The sequence below is a fragment of the Micromys minutus genome, assembly GCF_963924665.1.
Source record: "Micromys minutus genome assembly, chromosome: 22".
In the NCBI taxonomy this organism is placed as follows: Eukaryota; Metazoa; Chordata; class Mammalia; order Rodentia; family Muridae; genus Micromys; species Micromys minutus.
The window spans coordinates 6,525,133-6,546,733 of record NC_137957.1 but is presented as its reverse complement, the minus strand read 5'-3'; the positions used below and the strand labels follow the sequence as shown (position 1 = coordinate 6,546,733).

The 21,601-nt window shown below is 44.7% G+C and overlaps 1 protein-coding gene across 1 annotated transcript; it reads left to right on the top strand.

Annotated features, from left to right (window-relative positions):
* The first annotated feature begins 1,043 nt into the window (after window positions 1–1,043).
* On the top strand, window positions 1,044–21,231 carry CS (citrate synthase). Its single transcript, XM_080935581.1, has 11 exons — window positions 1,044–1,249; window positions 12,073–12,120; window positions 12,739–12,846; window positions 13,462–13,527; window positions 14,807–14,938; window positions 15,156–15,344; window positions 17,086–17,285; window positions 17,954–18,083; window positions 18,216–18,317; window positions 18,756–18,965; window positions 19,708–21,231. The coding sequence occupies exons 1-11, from the start codon at window positions 1,208–1,210 to the stop codon at window positions 19,876–19,878; spliced, it is 1,398 nt and encodes a 465-aa protein (XP_080791707.1). The 5' UTR covers window positions 1,044–1,207; the 3' UTR covers window positions 19,879–21,231.
* Window positions 21,232–21,601: the final 370 nt, after the last annotated feature.

Sequence of the window (21,601 nt, the reverse complement as noted above, 5' to 3'; positions counted from 1 at the left end):
CTGCACTTTGCTACTGTCATGTGGTAAGATAAAAGGATAGTACATTTGGGGCTTGGGGTTTATAGATAAGGTGCCCTGATCACTGGGTCAGCTTCTCTCTACCCTTAGGCCAATTACACAGTGGGCACAGGAAAGTACAGAAGTTCTGAGGTGTTTCACCCAGGGGAATTTAAGAGTGATGTGTAAGATTATTAAATCCTTGTGTCCAGCAATGCAATGCTTTCCGGGGGAGCAGAAATAAGAGAGAGCCAAGGAGAAGTGTCCTAGAAGTGTCCTTTTGGAAATACTCTGAATGAGTCAAAAAGAGTTTCTAACTCCTGATTTTGAGTGGAAGGTTGCAGCTCCTGGTCCTGTGGTTAAATCTGAGATGGGATAGTTCTATGGGAATGTATGAGGAATGACATAATCATAAGGCCCAGGACCCAAAGACTGAAAAGGCTCCTTTTTATTAAGGGGGCTTTGTAAGACTTAGATTCTATATAGTTCACAAATAGCACTAAACATTCTGGCTTCTGGTTTTGCTCTTCTCCCCATAATAGGGTCAGTATCTGTAATATCAAAATTTCTTGCTCTTCACAAATGACCATCAAGCAGCTAACCCTGGCATCATAGCGGGGTTTTCTGCATGATGTCACCTCCATGGCCATGAAGTCTTTAACCAAAGACATTCTTTAAAAAAGCATGCCAAGTAGGTAGAGGAAGTGCAGTGGTCAGTCGCCGTGTGCCGTGACCTTCAAAAGTCAAGTGTTGGAGCTTTTATCTTTCCTAGTCTCCGGAGAATCCGAAATGTGTAAGGGCAAAGGGAAAAGCCAAAGAAGGAAGTTAACTGAGTTCTCAGGCACATCCTTAGACACCTACAATCCCCTCTCCACCCACTCTTAATTAGCCTAATCCGCATGGGCCAATCCTCCCCGCCATAACGTCTGTCAACGGCTCAGGTCCCGCCTCTCTTCCATCTTGGGCCAATGGCCGAGGCCGGGGTGGGTCCCCGGAGAGGGGCGGGCTCAAGTTTCGGTCAGGAGGCGGGGCCTCGCCGAGGACCCTGGGTTGGGCGCCTCTGCCGGTTTGTCTACCCTTCCCCTCGGCCGCCTCCTTTCAACCTTGTCGGCCCGTTGGCGCGGTGTCCATCGCAGCGGCGGCCGCTCCACTTGCAGCTGCAGCTCTCTGCCTTCCATCCCTTCCCGCCAGGTCCCTGCGTTCGCACTCCATGGCTCTACTCACTGCGGCAGCCCGGCTCTTGGGAGCCAAGGTGAGCTTAAAGGAGGGAGCGCGCCGTGGTGCGCGGGGTGGGGCTGAGGCGACCGCTGGGCCTTCGGCACCGGCTCTCCCTCCCACACCGGAGCGCAGCCCTCCGCGCCTTAAAGGGGCCCGGGCCTGGCGGGCCGCCAGCCCTTCCCGGAGCTCCTAGGCCATGTGCTGCGTGCCCTTCCGGCTGAGGTGAACGTTGCCGGCGCCGGCCTGCAGCCCCCGGCGGCCCCGAGGTCCGCCTTCTGTCATCAAGCATCCGTGGTGGAAGCGAGGGATGCACGGCCCCGGCTGCAAGGCCAGAGAGTAGAGGTGTGGCGTGCCCCCGGAGTTAGGGAGAGAACTGTTTGGAGGAGGGGTGGGGGGGGGATGAACAGATGTGCTTGCTTGGTCACTGGTGCTTTTTTGGCCTCTGCTTTATAGGGTGAGTCTTGTCAGTACCGGTTTCTCTTTCTCAGCGTAATTGAAGCTTTTAAGGGACCCTGCCACTTCAGTTTTGTTAGAGGACTAGAGCCCCCCAGCTCCTCTTTGTCCTTGGGACTTCTGCACTTAATGTATATAGGAGGAGCTTGGATAGGGTGGGGCATTTCTGTTAAACCTGCTGATTAAATATCACATAAGGCTCTAGCCAGAACCAGAAAGGTTGTTCCTCCAAGCTACAGGCCAATAAATGAAGACAGGCACAGGCGTGAGGTAGTAACACCAAGGTCACATGACTGGATTCTACTACTTACCAGGAGTACTTCCCCTTATTCCCTGAGGTCCTTTAATTTGACAGTGTTTGCCTTTTGAATTCTGAAGCTCAAGTCCAAGTAGGGATAACTCTTAATTTCACATTATCACTACTTTGGGCTCTGCGTACCAGAGACCGGGCTTATCGAGGGAATCTCGGGTCTCTAATCCAAGTGGGGACATCCCCACAAATGACCTTGGCATCCGTTTTAGTTTTAAGGAAATAGGTTTTCTCATCAGTTGACAACTTAAAGCAGAGTAGGCCAGGAGGGAAGAAAAAGACTTAGAATGGTTTTGACTTGCTGTGTGAGATGCGTAGTTGTTAGATGTACCATAAAACCTGTAGGATTGATCTTGGGGTTTTTCTCAGTGTCCAGTAACAAGGTAAAGACTGATTTGGTAGACACTTGTCTTACTTGGCTATTGCTACTCCTGCTGCCAGGGAACTGGGTAAGGAAACCTCTTGGGAAATGAAGCAAGTTCTAGACGTGTTTTGGCAGGATGGTGGACCTATAATTAGCTCTGCTCAGAGCTGCTAGCCCAGACCATAGTCTAACACAACAGAGAACTTGAAAGAGCCTTTGGATTTACTTTTTGAGTTTACCTTGCCTCTTAAAGCTCTAGGGAATTTCAGAATCCTTTGAGGGGTGGCATGACTGGGCCACTTTTGTATTGTCATTCTTTACATTTAGAAACAGAGTTGAAGATCCTAGAAACTTTAGAAGTCTTTTGGACTCTAAACAACTTTTGGTCAAGTTGTTTGAATCTGGGTGCTTTGCACCAAGTGTGATGGTACATGGTTGTAAGCCCAATGCTGGGGAAATGGAGACAGTGGTTACATAGTAAGTTTGAGGCCATCCAGAGCCTCTCGAAACTCCCATGAGGTGAGGCTTACTCTTAAAATCAGCAAAGACAGCCAGGTGGTGATGACACACACCTTTGCCTTTAATCTCCACACTCTGGAGGCAGAAGCAGGTGGATCTCTGTGATCTGGAGCTGGAGGCCAGCCTGGTCTACACAGCAAGTTACAGGACAGCCAAGACTACACAGAGGAACCTTGTATCAAAAACAAAACAACAGAAACAAATCAGCAAAGCTCAGAAGTAGAGAGGGTGGTGACTCTCAACTGTAAAACAAACTCTGGAGGCTTAGACAGGAGCATCGTTAGAAATTCAAGGTCAGCCTGGGCTGCACAGAGTGAGTTTCCTTTAGCTTGAATGCCAGGTGTGAGTGCTTGTTGTGTAAGTATAGGGCCTGAGTTCATATCCCTGCTTCTACCTAAAGGCCACGTTCAGTTACGTCACCTGTGACCCTTGTAGTGCTGGGGGTTGGGGAAGAGTGGAGATGGATGGGACCTCAGGGTCTCCTCTGCCAGTCCGTCTATCGGAAACAGGTCTTAATGTGACTTTCTATTCAATGTTAATAAGGTGGAGACCAGTGGAGGAGGACACCTGAAGTCACAGACACACAGGAAGAGAGACCAGCAACAATAAGACAGAAACACATCCTGAGTTCAAATCCCAGCAACCACATGGTGGCTCACAACCATCTGTAATAAAATCTGATACCCTCTTCTGGTGTGTCCAAGACAGCTACAGTGCACTTGTGTATAATAAATAAATAAATAAATATTAACTAGAAAAAGACAGAATCACATAAAACTGTCATGGAGAGGGCCATGCAGTGTGACTGGGAGTCTGAGGAGCCTTTCAGCATGTCTGCATTGCTCTCATTTGCCTAAGCTTTCTAAATTGGCCTACTGTTAGTCACCGTTGACCAGTTTTACTTTCTAACACTAAGAGAGAGGCTTTAAAGTGTGGTGGTGCATGCCTTTAATCCCAGCGTAAGGGGAGCTGGGGGCATAGAGGCAGGCTGGTCTACAGAGTGAGCTCCAGGATAGTGGGAGCTATACAGAGAAATTCTGGCGCAAAAAAAGGGGGGCGCTGAAAACAGGGAGCTAGAGCTCAGTGATAGAGTATTTATTTTTCCTTGGTGTACAAGACCTTAGGTTTTAAACCTTCAGTGTGTGCATCTGCACTTGGATTGCCTCACTAATACATGATTGTATTTCCAGGATTGAAGAAGCTAAGGTAGAAAGATCTCAGGTTCCAAAAGTTTCAGGCCAGCCTGGGGCTACACGAAACTTATTAAGGAAAAAAAAATACTAGAAAATGATTATTTTTTTATAAAAAATATATCAAGACCTATATATAGATATATAAGTAGATCTTGGCCAGGAGGTAGCTCATGTAGCTTATGCATGTCATACTTTTTTTTTTGTCCTGGTCTTTTCATAGGTAATTAGGAATTGGAATAGGGCCACCAGGTCACCTTCAAGCTTTTGAAGTCCACATGCTTAATCAGCACTATCTAAAAGGAATATTGCTTTAAGAATCTCACCATGTAACCCATGTCTGGCCAAGAACTCTTAATCTCCATGTTGTCTGTCTCAGGTGCTGGAGTTAAAGGCTTGTACCACAAACCCTTCCTAAAAGGAATTCTGTATCGGTGAGAATTACTTCTCTAGGCTAGGGTGTTTGGCACTTTGAAAAGATCAGTGCAGTTTTACATTAACAGTTACTTATAGCATGCCTACACACTACTTTCTTTCCTCCCCACAGACAAGGTTCTCTGTATGGAAGGCTGGACTCAAACTCAGATGTACCTGCTCTGCCTTCTGCCCCTGTGTGCTGGAATTAAAGCCCTGCAGCACTATGCTCAGCTTTACCACGCATTTTCTATAAGCCCTAGTGTGAAATTAATTTCAGCAAAGCAGGGTCATTTTTCTCCTGTGAAATAAGCTTAACACCCAGAACTTCTGAAAGCAAAGCTCTAGTCTGTGGCCATTTACCTTCCTTGACCGAGTGGGACTTAATGTTAATTGTGGGATTAATCTATTTGTTCCCACTGGCCTTTAAATTGGTAGCATATGACTTCACGGGCTCAGTCAGGTTGCAAGGACTGAAGTGTGGGTGAGGAAGTAGAGATCTATTGTCATTCCTTGTTCTTAGAATCCAAGGGTACAACATAGGAAACCAGACTTGGATCTCAACTAAAGCCATATAATTTCTTGTGCAACTTTAGCACCATCTTCTTAGCATCAGCCAGTTCTTTCCACTGCCCAGGTTTGCTCAGGCACCATTATGGTGCTTAGTGATTTGATGGGATTGTGATCCTGAAGAAACAGGATGGAAGCTGACAGCCTATATTACGTTTTGAACTGATATGTTTTGCTGGGATTACAGGCATGACCTACCATACCCAGCTTTATTATTTTACATGACTTATGAAAGGATTCATGTAAAACCTGGAGCAAAGTGTTAGCTAAAACTTGTTTCTAAAATATCTAGCAGCAGTGAGGGATCATTTATTATTTTCAAGCAATTGCTAAGGTGACGAGTCATCTACTTTGGTGTATATGTAATAATTTGTATCTGGGCACACGTCACACAGCACTTGTTAAGAGGACAGTTTATATTTGTTAAATTTTGTTCCTTCTACAAACTCAGTAAGTGCCTTTACCTGTTGGGCCTTCTCATCAGCCCAGGGATGAATATCTAAGTTAAAAGTAATAAAAGCTAATACATTAAACAGTAAATTGGATCTGGAGTGAGATGGCTTATCAGGTAGGAGCATAAGCTACTCTTGAAGACTTGAGTTTGGTTCCCAGCACTCATGTTGGGTTGCTTTACAATTGCCTTTCACTTTAGGTTCAGGGAATCCCTCGCTCTCCTGGCCTTCATGGGCATCTGCACCCATGTGGCAGACGAATAAATTAAAAGAAATCTTTAAAAATTTATAACTTAGGCATGTTGGCACTTACCTTAATCCCAGCATTCCAGCGGGAGACTCACGTGGATCTCTTATGAGTTTGAGGCCAGCCAAGGCTGTATAGCGAGAGCCTGTCTCCCACACATAATTTTAAAAATATGTAATAAAATAGACAGACTTACAAAGAATAGGATGGATTTCTGCTGAAACAAAAAATTAAGACACTATTTGTTTTCAATTTGGGCAATTCAGTCCTTTTCTGAGGTATGAATGGTAATCTTTTATGGTCTTCCTCTCTGAATAATTAGTGGACTTTATGCAAGACACTGTGAGAGTGACAGGTAGGAGCCAGCAAGATGGCTCAGCAGCTAATGGCACTTGGCTGCCAAGCATGATGACTACAGCGGTCCCACGTGGTAGGAAGAAAGAACCAATTTCTGTAATTTGTCCTCTGACCTCCACACCAAAACCATGGTGTCTGTGTGTGACTCAAGCACTTAAGTAATAATGTAATACAAACTTTAAAAGGAAAATGATAGGTAGATTTTATTGTATGACAGTGTAGCCCCTGCTGTCCTGCAATTCACTGTGTAGACCAGGTTGGCCTCAAACTTAGAGATCTGCCTGCCTCTGTCTCCCAGTGCTGGGATCAAAGGAACACCGCCACCACACGGGCGCCAGGCTTGACAGGTAGAATTATTAAGTGAATTCCTATTAGTGTTGAGGGGGTCAGAGTATAAAGTCTGGACTACTCTGCGTGGTCTGTGAGTGTCTGACCAAACATTGCAGGCTGGCTTCTAGCACAGCCATTGTGAAACACAGGCTGCAAATGGCTTCAGTTCTCTGACCTGATTCTGGAAACAGAGGAGTCTTTGTCCTGTGCCAGTTTACTGTTGTTGGCTGTTGGTTTTTCTTTTTCTTTTTTTGGTTGGTTGGTTGTTGTTTTTTTTTTTTTTTTTAATTTCCTCTATAAGTTTTTCTGAAACAGGGTTCCATATAACTGAGGCTGGTTTTAAACTGATCCTGTTTCTGCCTCCCAAGTTCTAAGGTTATAGGTGTGTGCCACCATAGCAGGCCTTCGTGTCTTATTTCTGAGATTCATACACTAAGGAGGCAGGTGTTTCTATTTTTTGAAATAGAGTCTTATAATGTGACTGTGGCTGTTCTAGAACTTAATGTGTGGACCAGGCTGTCCTCACGTTCACTGTGTCTCTAGTGTTATGATTGAGAGTGGGCACCACTGTACCCTGCCTGACTTATTTCACTATGACTGTGTCTGTATTTTTCTCTGAGAACGGTGGCTTCAGATCCCCCTGGAGCTAGAGTTGGAGGGGTTGTGAGCTATCCAGTGTTGTGCTGGGAACTGAACTCTGGAACTGCATCTTAGCCACTTAGCCTTCTCTCTAGCTTCATCTTTGTTTTAGGTTAGGTCTCCTGTGTATCCCTGGCTGATCTGGAATATAGAGCAGTCTGGCCTTGAACTAGAGATCTGTGTGCTTCTGCCTCCATAGTGCTGGGATTAAAGACATGGCTTTCTCTGTGTAGTCCTGGCTATCCTGAAACTCACTTTGTAGACCAGGCTAGCCTCAGACTCAAAGAGATCTGTCTGCCTCTGAAGGCTTCAATAGTATGCCCAGCTTCTCTCAAGGCTTAATGTCAGAGTTCTGGGAGTGTAGTCAGAGTTCATGGCTAAAGGGAAATAAATTGTCGTCTCCCTTCGTAGGAATTAGTGATAATAAGAGGGGGGTGTGGTATAAAAGTACACGTGTGCTCGCTTTGGCAGCACATATACTAAAAGATTGTGAAGCCTGTGAAGGTCTCTGTTCCCAGAATTGGTGGGAAACGCTAAATTGGTAGATCAGAGTTTAAAATAAAGATCTGTCTTTAACTTAAAAGAAAAAAATACACATGCTCAGTTATCAAATCAGATTCCAGAACGTGAGGTGTAAGTTCACTGACACTTGACAACAATTTGCCTTTTGTTCTACTTTAGTAGGAATATTCTTAAGGACTATAGAAAAGTTCTTCACAACATTACTATATAACTCATTGGTCTTTTTCTCTCTTAGCCATGTAAAATAGAAATGATAATACATTTTTTGATGTCAGCCCATTTGAGAACTGTAGTATACTTCCATCAATAATTGCAAACTCGCTGGACCAGGTACCTTGTACCTGTGATGCTAAGACAGGAGGATCCAGGCCAACCTTGGCTACATAGTGGGACCTCGTCTCAGAAATGAAACGGATCGGAAGTAGCTAGTCAGGTGTAAAACAAGCACACCTGTAATCCCAGCACTCTGGAGTCAAGCAGGAGGAGCATAGTTTCAAAGCCAGCTTGGGTTATTCGAGATCCTGTCTCATGAAATGAGCAAGCTCAAAGCACTACACGTGATAGAGGTTTGGAAACCTTGATGGTTGTGGTGCTTGCACTTTCCGCTGTAGGGAGGGAATCCTGGCTGTCAGCCATTGTTCACCAAGCTATGGTAGCAGCTCTGCCCATGAAGGAACTGGCCTATTGAGTGCACTGGCTGCCTGATTCTGACAGCTGCTGTTGAGTGAGGTGACTACTTGTGGCAAGCCACCAGAAACTGAAATCCTTGGTGCCATGCCTTCAGGGTGGGGGAGGAGCTGGAAGGTAGAAGTTCAAGAGTGACTCAGAGGTTTGTAATCTGCCTGTCCTGTCAGTGAGGATAACCTGAGTGCACTGTAAAGCTGTTCTGCAGCTGTGCAGGTGTGCCTGGTGTGGATGTGGTGCTCCTCAAGTACCTCCTGTCTGGAGCTGCAGGCATTTTAGAGGGTTTAGGGAGGAATTAGGCACGTGTTCCAGGTTAGTAAGGGTATCCTGAGTCTGAGAATACCCTTGGCTATAGAGTAATAACCCTGTCTCAGTGACACCCTCACCAAAAAAAAAAAAAAAAACAGAAATTGAGGAATTATTTCCTGTTTTGTTGCCAAAGGGAATGAGTAACTTGCTCTTTTCTAGTGGGTTCTAATTGATTCCGTTATAGCCAATTCAATTCTGTTTCTCTTCTTTTTTTTCCTTCTTTCAAAGTAGAGTCACACGTAGTTCAGGCAGCCTTGACCCAGATATGGCTTATACCTGAGACTGTTGAATTCCTGATCCCTCCCTCTACATACCTTCCAACTGTTAGTGGCCATGACACTTGGTTCTTTTTTTCTTTTTTCAAATACACAGCTCACTCTGTAGCCCAGGCTAGCTTAGCACTTGAGATTCCTGCTTCCGCCTTTATGGTGCTTGGATTATAGGCAGATCACCACCATGTTAACAAGGCCAGTGCAGTTTTAAAGACACGAATGTTGAGTTTATTACTTTTTTAGATTTATTACTTATACACAGATCAGTGTCTTGCATGCTTTTTTTGTTTGTTTGGTTTTGGTTTTGGGTTTTCCAGATAGGGTTTCTCTATGCAACAGCTTTAAGTGTCCTGGAACTTGGTTTGTAGACCAGCTGGCCTTAAACTCCAGAGATCCTCCTGCCTCTCCCCTTAACTGAGATTTTTCACCACCACACCTGGCTTTTATTTAAGACTCCTTTTTTAAACTTTACATATGAGTGGTTTGCCTGCATGTATGTCTGTAAACCACCTGCATGCCTGGTTTATAGGCAGATTAGATCCTCTGGTACTGGAGTCACCATGATGTGAGCCAGCATGGGGGTGCTGGGTCCTCTGAAAGAACAAGTGTGCCTAACTGCTGAGCCACCTCTCCAGCGCCCTGCATGCCTTCATACAAATTATTTCCTGTGGTTTATTTAGCTGTTCTGAAAGTGGCTTATTGTGTGTGGTGCGCACTGTATCAGTATGTAGGTCCATGTGCCAGGGTACAAGGGTGGGTGACTGTCATTATCTGCAGATGCTTTGAGACTGGATGCTCACCCTTTGCAGGCTAGGTTGACTGGCTCTTAGGATCCTCCTCTTTCAGCCCTACAGCTTCTGAGTTATAGGCACAAGCAGCATGCCTATTAGCTACTGTTTTCTTTAAACCTACATAATGACAAGATACTAATTATGGATAGAAATGCACTTAAAATTTAAAATGTTTTGAAAATAACTTACAGGTTAATTATTTAATAACAAAATGCCTAGTGATTTTATAAAACAGGTACAGCTTAGTATTGGTGCCTTGGGTTGGAGACTGGGTCCTGGTTCTTGTGCTTGAAGAGCAGACACTTCTGCCCACGGAGCCACCTCCCAGGCCCTGGGATTGGCTTATTCCACTTTAGCGATTTAAAACATCAGACTGTTATGTTGGGTCTTATAGCTAAGATAACAGAATGAAGTGGTAGAGGATTTTTGCGGTGGGTTTTTGTGTGTGTGTGTGTGTGTGTGTGTGTGTGTGTGTGTGTGTGTGTGTGTAAACTGCAGATTGAAATTAAGTCTTAGACCCAAGTCTGCATTTCCATTCATTCCTTTACTTTTGAGACATGGCACAAGGCTGGGCTCAAACTCATGCAGCTGAGAATTATCTTATTCTGATCCTAGTTCCTCTGCCTCCTGAGCCCTGGACTGTGTCACTACATAACATGAAGTTCATGGTGCACTCTGAGGGAGCAGAGTGGGGATCCAAGCCCTTGTGCACGTTAGACAAGTACTTCTGCGCACCATCTGTGCCTGTAACCTGTGGAAGCCGGAGGAGGCATGAGATTTCGTAGAACTAAAGTTACAGATGGTTGTGAGCTTCCATTTGGCTGCTGGTAATCTTTGGTCCTCTGGAAAATCAGCCAGTATTTCTATTTGTTTAGCGCTCTCTCCAGCCACCTCTGTTTTGATTTTTGTTGCTTAGACATGTCTCACTCTAAATGTTGTGATTCTATGTGTTCCTCTGAATGTGTGCCTCTGTGTTCCAAGTGCTAGAGTTAAGGTGTGCATTGTCCTATGCTGAGCTTTCCTTCCCAAAGCAAGTATTCTGCATTCTTTGTAATTAAAGTTGTTCTAACTTGAATTTTTCTTTTTTATTATTTTGTCTAGCTTGTTAGTCAGGGTCTTAGAGAGTCAGTAAGATTGTGTGTATGCACTTGTACAGTGCACATAGATAGATAATAGATAAAAATGCTAGTAGTGGGTACCAGAATTACCATGATGTGAGCCAGCACTTGGGAGGCAGATACAAGCTGGTCTATATAAAGAAACCTTGCTCCCCTCCAAAAAAAGCAAAATAAAAATAAAAATATATTTGTATGTGTATCTATACTTAGATATAGATAGATAGATAGACAGATAGATATAAATATAGATACACATACATGCGTGCACATGCTCACACAGTTATAGAGGCAAACAGGATACGTGGAATGACTGTGTGCTTCTGTCTAAGTCCATAAGCTGACACCAGAGAAGTGCCAGTGTCTGTCAGTCATACTGTTCACACCAGAGGTCTGCTGCATGCCAGGAGAAAAGCTGGGAGAGAGACAGACTGGTTTACCTTTCTGGTTTGCTTTTGTTTTTACTTCATTCTGTGGGGCCCACACTGAGGGTATGGACTACCCCACCTTTCCACTTAGTCCCCTCAGACTTATGTTCTACATTCTTCTAGAAACACCCTATTTTTAACACTCAAGTTGACACCTAAAAACAAATGTCATACATAGCTTCCAGGGATATTTACTACCATTAAAATTCCTCTAATTTCTTTTATTTTTCTGGTAACTTAAAATTTTATGTGTATGGATGTTTTGCCTGCGTGTACCACTTACATGCCTGGTGCCTGCAGGAGCCAGAAGTGGGCATTGGGTTCCCCAGAACTGAGATCATAGGATGGCTGTGAGTCACCATGTGGGTGCTGGGGTTGAAACTCAGGTCTTCTGCAAGAGCAGGTAGGTAGTGCTCTGAGCCATCTCTGTAGCCCCTCCCTTGATTGTCTTAAGTAGTTGCCTGTCAGTTGCTTCTTTGTAGATATTCTATGTGCTTTTAAAACCAGAAGGGGTCGTCAGGTGGAATAATCCTTTCCTACTTCTTCTTTTAAGGGGCAGGACAGAACATGACAATTGTAGTAATTAGCATCTTTGTATAATCAGACATTCAGCACCTGAGTTGCTCCTATCTGGTTCTCTGGAAATAAATTGGGGGGGGGGGGTTAAAAATGCTTTGTGAAAGGACTGGACAGGGTAATTGAATAAGGAGACTTTAATAGTGGGGCCACTCAGAACTACTGACAGTTAAATGAGGATGCGTCAGGCACTGTGAGAGCTCTTGCTGAGGAGCTCAGCTGTGTGAAGTATACAGGACAGCGTTCTTACAGGAGCAGGACATTGGATATGAGAAGCAGGATTACCAAGGGTTTTTTTGTCTTGTCTCTTTGCAGAACTCATCCTGCCTCGTCCTTGCTGCCCGGCACGCCAGTGCTTCTACGGTAAGATCTGGCAGGGACTGCAGAGTCCTCACAGCGGTCTGACTTCAGGATAGAATGCTTGGCAACTACTCACCTAATTACCTAAGTCTGATGGAATAATTATTGTTACTACAGTTTAAAGAAATGTTTTCAGTGGAGTATGCTGTGGGAATAGCAAGTGTTTCCCTCCCCTCTTTGCTTTTTGTAATCCTGAGCATTAAAGCCAAGACCTCAAATGTGTTAGGGAAGTACTTTACCACTAAATGATACTCATAACCCCAAACAAAGTAAAATTTACAATTAAAGGTTTTTTTTTTTTGTTGTTTTTGTTCGTTTTAATTCCTGGTACAAGGTCCTGTTAGGTGGCCCTTTTATTAGATTCACAGTGGCCTGTTGCCTCAGCCTCTTGAGTGCTAGGATTATAGGTGTGTGGCCACCATTTCTGACATTTTAATCATTAAGGGAGTTTTTATGCTCATATCCAGGACATTTTCATCTCTGCAGAATGAAGCTACCCATTCCCTCCTCCCCATGCCTGGCAGACAAAAATACTAACAAGCATTCTGCACATGCCTTCTCTACAATAGGAAACCCTATAGATTTTTCTTCTATCACTTAACCCTCTTTTTCTGTTTCTAGAATCTGAAAGATGTTCTGAGCAATCTGATACCTAAGGAGCAGGCCAGAATTAAGGCCTTCAAACAGCAACACGGGAAGACAGTGGTGGGCCAGATCACTGTGGACATGGTAAGGGCTCCATGTCTTAGGTGAGGAAAGTAGCCCTGTAATGTGCCACAAAGGTAGCATTTTCTGTACTGGTGGTTCAGAAGTATTCTGTTCTGTACAATGAAATGCTGGGGTTTATGTTATTCATTAGAGAGTAGTTCTTTTCTGTAAATTTAATAATTAAGCCCATCCTCATTCACCTCTGACAAAGATGAAGTTTCTAGTTCTGCTCACAACTCTCTAACTGTTGCCCAGACTGTTTTCTGGTTGATGCTATGCCCGCCAGCAAGCTAGACTGTGCCCCAGTGCCCTCTAGCCTTTGGGTAGCTTCCTCAGTTTGGGCGTTCAGCTGCCGGTGTCTAATTATTGCCTCCTTCCCTCCCTTTGCCCACAGTAGATCCAATTCCATCTAACTTAGTGTTAAGGGTGGAGGAAGCCAAGAATGGTCAAAGGGGAAAAAATACCTTAAGAAAAGGAAGCAAACAAAGGCAGATACCTAAGAGACAGTAGTAACTCAGCATGAACATCCCCTTCTAAACTGCAAGAAAGAGAGTGAACGTCCTCTCTGGGCTCCATGAAGCTCCACCCAGTTCTAGTCTGAGTCACTGACAATTGGCTTCAACTTCCTTCCTTCAGATGTACGGTGGCATGAGAGGCATGAAGGGACTTGTGTATGAGACGTCGGTTCTTGATCCTGATGAGGTAAGACTCTATTGTCTGCCGGTGATGGTCAGGGCTTCTGACCATACAAACCATGGAAACTGGCCAGCACAGTGCAGACTAGGTATGGACAGGAACTGAAGAACATGCTTTCTTTCTCTTTAGTATATCAGAGTACAGAGTAAGAGCAAAGGCAGGAGTAAGGATGTGAAGTATGAATATTTGAAAGTACTAGGTGTTTGTTTGGCTTAGTTCTTTTTTGATGGTCTTGTTTTGTTTGGTTTTTGAGATAGGTTTCACTCTGTAGCCTTGACTAACCTGGAGCCTACTGTGTACACCAGACTGGCCTTGAACTCAGGGCATTTGGGTGCAAGCATAACTTTTTGCTTTTTGCTTTTTTTTTTTTTTAATTAAAAAAAAATCCTCAAACTAAAAAACCCTGCTTTTAATGCCAGCATTCAGAAGACAGAGGTAGGCAGATCTCTGAGTGAGACCAGCCTGGTCTACAGAGTGAGTTTCAGGACAGTCAGGGCTACACAGAGAGAGACCCTGTCTTGAAAACAAACAAGCAAAACCATATTTATGGGACTAGAGAGGTGGCTTAGCAGTTTTAAGAACACATACTACTCTTGTAGACAGATACCAAGTTTGGCTCTCAGCACTCACATGATTTGCCTCACAAACACTTCTTTCCTGCTCTGTGGAGATCTGATGGCTCATGAACCTACACTCACCTACACACACACTGAAAAGTAACATGAATAGCCAGGTGTGGGGGTGCACATCTCTCTGAGTATAAAGCCACCCTGGTCTACATAGTATATGCCAGGAGTACGTTGATGCACTCTATCTCAAAAAAAAAAAAAGCAAATGAATATTTTTTTTGAATATTTTAAAATTACACATTTTTTGTTTGTTTTTTATGAGACGGGGGTTTTTTCATGTAGTGCTATCCTTGAACTCAATCTGTAGACACAGGCTGGCCACTAAACAAGAAATCCTTCTGCCTCTGCCTCCTGAGTGCTGGGATTAAAGGTGTGCAGCAACACACCCGGCCCAGTAAATATTTTTAATAAATACTTTTATTTGTGTATGTGCATTCATGCATGTGCTCAGTACAAGTGCTACATCATCAGTCTGAACACCAGAAGACAACTTGTGGGAGTCCATCTTCTCACACCACTGTGTGGACCCCAAGGGTCAAACTCGGATCATCAGCTCAGTGACAAGAAGTGTCCAGTATAATTAATGACCAACAGATTAATAAATTTGGTTGTAATAAATTTATTAATAAATTTGGTTCTCACTCTTCTTTCTCAAGGGCATCCGTTTCCGAGGCTATAGTATCCCTGAATGCCAGAAAATGCTGCCTAAAGCTAAGGGTGGGGAAGAGCCCCTGCCTGAGGGCTTATTTTGGCTGCTGGTTACTGGACAGATGCCCACAGAAGAACAGGTACAGACAAGAACATTGGCTCTTGCCCTCCACCTTCCTTGTTTTCTCCACAAAATGTACTCCTCACCTGCCCATAGCTAGAGTTTATAATAAGTGTGTGCTTTGAGAAGTATCAGTAGATCTGACTGATTCTAAATGGATTGTACTGAACCCTGCTGGGTTATCTCTACTCAGATATTACTGTTCTGTTTTTCTGAGCATGTCTCCTTTTTCACAGGTATCTTGGCTCTCACAAGAATGGGCAAAAAGGGCAGCTCTGCCTTCTCATGTGGTCACCATGCTAGACAATTTCCCGACCAATCTGCACCCCATGTCTCAGCTCAGTGCGGCCATCACAGCCCTCAACAGTGAAAGCAACTTTGCCCGGGCATATGCAGAGGGGATGAACCGAACTAAATACTGGGAGGTAGGAGCTTTGAGTGGGATGAACTGTTAGAACTGGGGTCATAGAGGACATGCTTACCATGCGTGAGGCCCCAATTCAGTCCCAAAAACTACTAATCACTGTAAGATAGTTGAGTCATGAAGAACATAGAGCCTGGGGGCTCCTGGTTTTCTTTCCCCTTCCATCCTGTTTATTTGAGCACTTACTGCATGTGACGGTCAGAAGTTAATTTATGTGGGTAACAGGGATCAAACTCAGTTTATTGGGTGCCATTATCCATTGTGCCATCTCACCAGCCCAGCTGAGGAGCTTTTCTAAAGCCTTAGGTTTGGGTGAATGTTAGCAAATCAGCTACAGTCTAGGAGAACTAATGCCCAAGTCACTGTCAGGGCTAGAATGGTGACCAGCATCCTGCTAATAGGATCCCAAAACAAGCTTCATTTACTGAAAGTGAGAAGGACCCACGGTCATTGGAACTCTGTTATTGGTGGAAAGATCACGTGTGCTGTCCCATTGCATAATACAGTGCACACTGCCACAGTCCTTTTTCAACTCCACACAGACCACAGAAGTGCAGGTTATGTAGCTAGGTTTACAAGAAGACACCCATTTGTCTTTGTTTGTGTGTAGAGGCCAGAGGTCAACTTCAGGTGTCTTCATTATCCTTTCTGCTTTATCCACTTTATTTTTGCGGTAGAGCTTTCACTGAAATGAGCTCATTAAATTGGCTACCCTGCCTGGCCAGTAAACTCCAGGGATCCAGCAGTCTCTGCCTTCCCAACGCTGTGGTTACAGATGCTATTGCTGTGCTTGGGTTTCACATGGGTGCTGGAGATCTAAACACACGTCCTCGTTTTGAGGAGTAAGCACTCAGCTGATGAAGCCATCGTCTCAGCTCCTTTTGTTTATTTGGAAATAGGTACTATAGGGAAAGTAAATGACACATACACACAGACACATAAATACATACAATAAACACCTACTAGCCATCTCTCTAGCCCCATATTTTGAAAAAAAAAAAATTTAAGTGCCAGGTATTGGGCCCGGTTTTCTACATGCTGCACAAATTTTCTATTGAAGTATACATGTATCAACACCCTATATGCTCTAACCTACCTAAAACAGCAAAGCTTTTGCTAGTCAGTAATTGATCAGTACCTTGATGTTGACACTGAAATGTAGAATTGATTTTAAAATGTTATTTTAAAGAAACAGAATTTTTTTTAATTTAAAGAGGAAAAAAAAAGTCCTTTCTTGTTCCCCCCTTTGTCTGTTGCCCACTTTTGTCCCCTTCCTCCACAATAAACCTCTCTCATGTGAAAAAAAAAAAAAGAATTAATTTTAGGAAGTGGGCTGTGAGATGGCTCAGCATGTGACGGCATCTGCAGTCCTGGAAACGTAACTTCAGCCCCACAGGAGAGGATCTCCGTGTGCTGTGCCATGTGCAGCTCTGTGTACATAAGTGTGACATCTTAGCATGTGTTTAGTATGCCAAACTTACAGCATCCTGGAGAAGACCACTGCTGAGCACATGAGGGTTCAGATTTCAGTTCAGTAACTAAGGTCTGGGAGCCTCAGCTCTCATCTTTGAATGGATGGAGACAGTGGGGGTTGTGTGTTAATCTACAGCAGACATTATCAGCCTGGATAACTGTGGTTTACTGGGTATATGCATAATGTTATTACATACTCGTCAGCAAGCATCCCAGCCTAATGCTTTGTGAGTAATCCCTGTCTCTCCTCCTCTCTTCCCTCCCATCAGCTTGTCTATGAAGACTGTATGGATCTGATCGCCAAGCTGCCGTGCGTGGCGGCAAAGATCTACCGGAACCTGTACCGGGAGGGCAGCAGCATCGGGGCCATTGACTCTAAGCTGGACTGGTCCCACAATTTCACCAACATGTTAGGCTACACGGACCCTCAGTTCACTGAGCTCATGCGGCTGTACCTCACCATCCACAGGTGAGATCCAGTTAGTGCTATGCCCCAGTGCCTGGATCGATGGGAAAGTGTGTTTTTGTTTTATTTTGTTTGTTGAGATAGGATCTGTCTATGTAGCCCTGCCTGCCCTGGAACTCACTCTGGAGACCAGGCTGGCCTCAGGCACATAACAAACTGCCCTGCCTCTGCCTCCCAAGTGTAGGGATTAAAGGCATGTGCCACTATACCCAGCAATGGGAACTAGGGATTGGGGTAATTGGGGTATGTTTCTATGTTTTTTGGGGTTTTTTTTGTTTGTTTGTTTGTTTTGTTTTGTTTTTTTACTTTTTAAAGTCATTATCTGGGAACATATGGCCTATAGCAAATGGGAAGGGTCATTTTGTAAGGGTTGGAACTAGTCAAGAAATAAGGAAAGAAAGCTGAAAAGCCTAGGAAAATTGCCTCTGGGAAAAAGGAAGCTACTCACATAAGGGAGTCCAGCTTCCCAAGAGCGCCCTCTTCCGGTCACCACTACTAAACTGGGATGGGTAGCTGAGAATGTGTTTGACATCCCTTTTGGGGGGGTGGGGGGGCATCAGTGACTGGGCTCTAGGATGTTGTAACCCCATGAAGCCAAGATGACAAAAGAAATGTCTGTGTCATAATCAGCCTTCTCTTTCTCCCTTTGGCTCTGCCTTACATCCCCACAGTGACCATGAGGGTGGTAATGTAAGTGCCCACACAAGCCATTTGGTGGGCAGCGCCCTTTCAGACCCTTACCTGTCCTTTGCAGCAGCCATGAATGGGCTGGCAGGACCTCTACATGGACTCGCAAATCAGGTGAGACTGGCCTTTCTTTTTCTTTGTGGTCTGTGTTCCGTTTGCACGTACATGCTCTGTCTGTTATCTCACTGCTTTCCTTGGCGTGTGTGTTCACATTTCTCTCTGCCCACCTTTGAACTTAACATGTAGGAGGTGCTTGTCTGGCTGACACAGCTTCAGAAGGAAGTTGGCAAGGACGTGTCAGATGAGAAGCTACGAGACTACATCTGGAACACACTCAACTCAGGACGGGTAAGCTACCAGGAAAGAGACTAAGACCCAAACACTGCAGTTTGAAAGAAAATTTCAGACCATTGAGATCTTGTCTCAAAGAAAAGGATACAGAAAGAATAAAAGCAGTCCCTGCATTAGCCAAGAAGGGGTTTTTTTTCTATTGTTTCTTCATGTGTTTTCCTTGTGAATTTAGGTTTTTTTTTTGTTTTGTTTTGTTTTGTTTTGTTTTTTTAATAAGGCTAGGGCTTGAAACCAGCATCTTATGGTTAGGCAGGTGTTCATCACTGAGCTGTATTTCCAGCCTTTACTCCATTTACTCTCAGACAGGTCTCACTGAGCTACCAGGTTGACTTTGCATGTGCAGTTCTGCATGAGCACCAGGACCAAATCACCCTAAGAACAGAGAGAAGAACTTCTACCTGAACATGCTAACTCTGTTATTCCTGTTCTTCCCAGGTTGTCCCAGGATATGGTCATGCAGTACTGAGGAAGACCGATCCACGATATTCCTGTCAGCGAGAGTTCGCTCTGAAACATCTGCCTAAGGATCCCATGTTTAAGCTGGTTGCTCAGCTGTACAAAATTGTGCCCAATATCCTCTTAGAGCAAGGAAAGGCTAAGAACCCTTGGCCCAATGTAGATGCTCACAGTGGGGTACTGCTCCAGGTGAGTCCTCTCCTCCTACTTTCTCTCTCTGTTGTTCTCTGACAAGCACAAAATCAGCTCCCTAACAAGAGCCTCACATGTGGCCTTTTTTTGAGATAAATCTCACTCAGTAGCCTTGACCGGCTTAGAACTCTGTGTAGACCAGTCTGGCCTTGAATCAAGAGATTCATTGCCTCTGTCCCCAGAGTCAGGGATGAAGGCATACATGTGGCACCAGGCCTGGTGCTTTTGCAGTTAGTGGTGGTGAGTGTGCTCATGTGTCTGTCACATCCAAGTGCATAAGGATTCCAGGGGTGCTGTCAAGTGTCTTCCTCTATTGTTTTCTGTCTTATTTCTGGAGATGGGGTCTCTTACTGAACCTGGACAAGCTCAAGTGGTTCTCCTGTCTCCAGAATTTCAGGCACATGCCACAATCCCGACTTATGTGCAAGCTGGGAATCAGAACTCAGGCCCTCAACCTGGCAAACATTCTACCAACTGAGCTGTTTCCTTGGCCTCAGCCTCTTAAATAGATGGACCTTCCTGTCTACTCTGCCAGGCTCCCTCCTCACAGAGCCCTTTGATATGGCTGCTGTGGCAGTGGCTGGGATTGAACTCTTGACTGACTTGTGACCGCTTTACTTTTCCTGGTGTTCTTTTAAGACCGACTGGGCTAAGACTGGAGAAGACGGGTGGCAGGGTGTCTCTTACTGTGGACTTGTATGTACCTCTGTCTCACGAGGCTTCTCTTCTGCCTTAACAGTACTACGGTATGACGGAGATGAATTACTACACAGTCCTGTTCGGAGTGTCGAGGGCACTGGGTGTGCTGGCCCAGCTCATCTGGAGCAGAGCCCTGGGCTTCCCTCTAGAAAGGCCCAAGTCTATGAGCACGGATGGTCTGATGAAGTTTGTGGACTCTAAGTCAGGGTAAAATGGGAGATGGGGGCATGGGGACTGACTATAAAAAAATGAGGAAGCTTAAAAATAAAGTATAATTTTGTTTTGTTTCAGGGGCCTTTAAGACTTAAGATTAAACTGTATCTGAGGCACTGAAAATACATTTGAAGTTAAAATATAAACTAAGACTTGAAAGACGAAGTGACCCCCTCTCCCCTCACCAGCTCACCTCCCCCTCCTGGTAGGAATTGCCCACCAGCTGTAGGATGACTGAAACTGATGCATGTGGCCAGGGTTCGATCTGGCTACCACCATCTCTAGAGCAAGAGTCTGGCACCTCTCTTTAGGTCAAAGCAGGTTACAGAAAAGCTACAGTCACTCAGTGAAGCTTTAATTTCTACTCTCTCAGTCCCTGCACCATTTAGGCCAGGGACAAGCCCCCTTTATTTCCATAGACATCACGGTGGATGTCAGCTGTGTCAAAGCTAGGGCCTTTTCCCATGTCCACAAGCACCTGCTACCTACAAGATCTATTGGTTATCTGGAGATGCTTTGGCAACTTTCTATGCTATCAGGTGACCATAAATGACATGGTATTTATTGTGACTGGCACCCAACATTTGAATCTATTTCTCCTTTTAAAGTATACATTAAAGTTAAGGTCTGGGGGTGTTCTGTTTCCCTCCAGGCTTTCTAAACCTGCTGTGCCTCAAGCTGAGGATGTTCTGGGTCTCCCTGTCCTGGACTGTGCTAGGGTCCTCTCTTAGCAGGTCTATCCCATCTGTGGTCTTCCCGGTCATTTGGCTTTATCGGTCCTTAATGTGAACTTGGTCTTTTACTTCCATGGAACATAAGCCACTATCTTCTGACCTTGGTTTCTCCTGTTAATATGCTCTGGCACAGAACAAGGGCTTAGGAAGGACCAGCCTCTTTGCAGTCTGGTCCCAGGGGTTCTAGCTTTTCTTTTTGAACAGCAATTACACATAGTTCCCATTGACTATCCGATGGACCTAGGGCTGGGGGCATTTAAAACAGCAACCCTTCTTCTCATCCCGTGGCAAGGAAATGGTCCTTTATTTATCAGTCTTTTGCTCTTCCCTTAAGTAAGAGCTCATAGCACGGCATTTATTTTAGCCACCCCATTTGCACAGATTTTCAGTGACTCAGAATGCTCTACTACCTTTTCTTTGAGAAAGGGTTGAGATACACTCCTGTTGTGCCCTCTCCTTGTCCCAAAACTCCTGCCTGTATTTGTGTGGAATCCAACTTCAGCACCACACTGTTGAGATGAACACGCTGTAACCCCTGGGTAACTGTTAAAGTCATGATGCAGACTTCAGGTTGTTCTGTATAAAATGAAAAATAATAAATGTTTTTATTAACAATGTTTGAGCTTGCTATTGCCTGAGGCCTGAAAGACTCATGAGGAAGGGGGTCTGGTTATCAAGGTCTGAAGCAGGGGGTGACAAATGATTCTGAGCATTCCTCTTCAGGCAAGCTGGACAGAGGAAGGCTGATTTCCAAAGCTGTTGAGTCTCTTCCCAAGGTTAAGATGACTTTACCTTTAACTCTCCTGATTTGGACATACTATATAACAGAGACCTCACGAGTACTTGCCTGACCAGTCCAGGAGCTGGTCTAGCCCAGTGGGTGAAGGGAACAAGAAGTGTACCAAGGGCAAATGTGGGAGGACTGCTGGCTCCAGGCCTGGACACTAGAGGGCACTGTAGTCAGTGTGTCTCCTTGCTTTCAAGAGA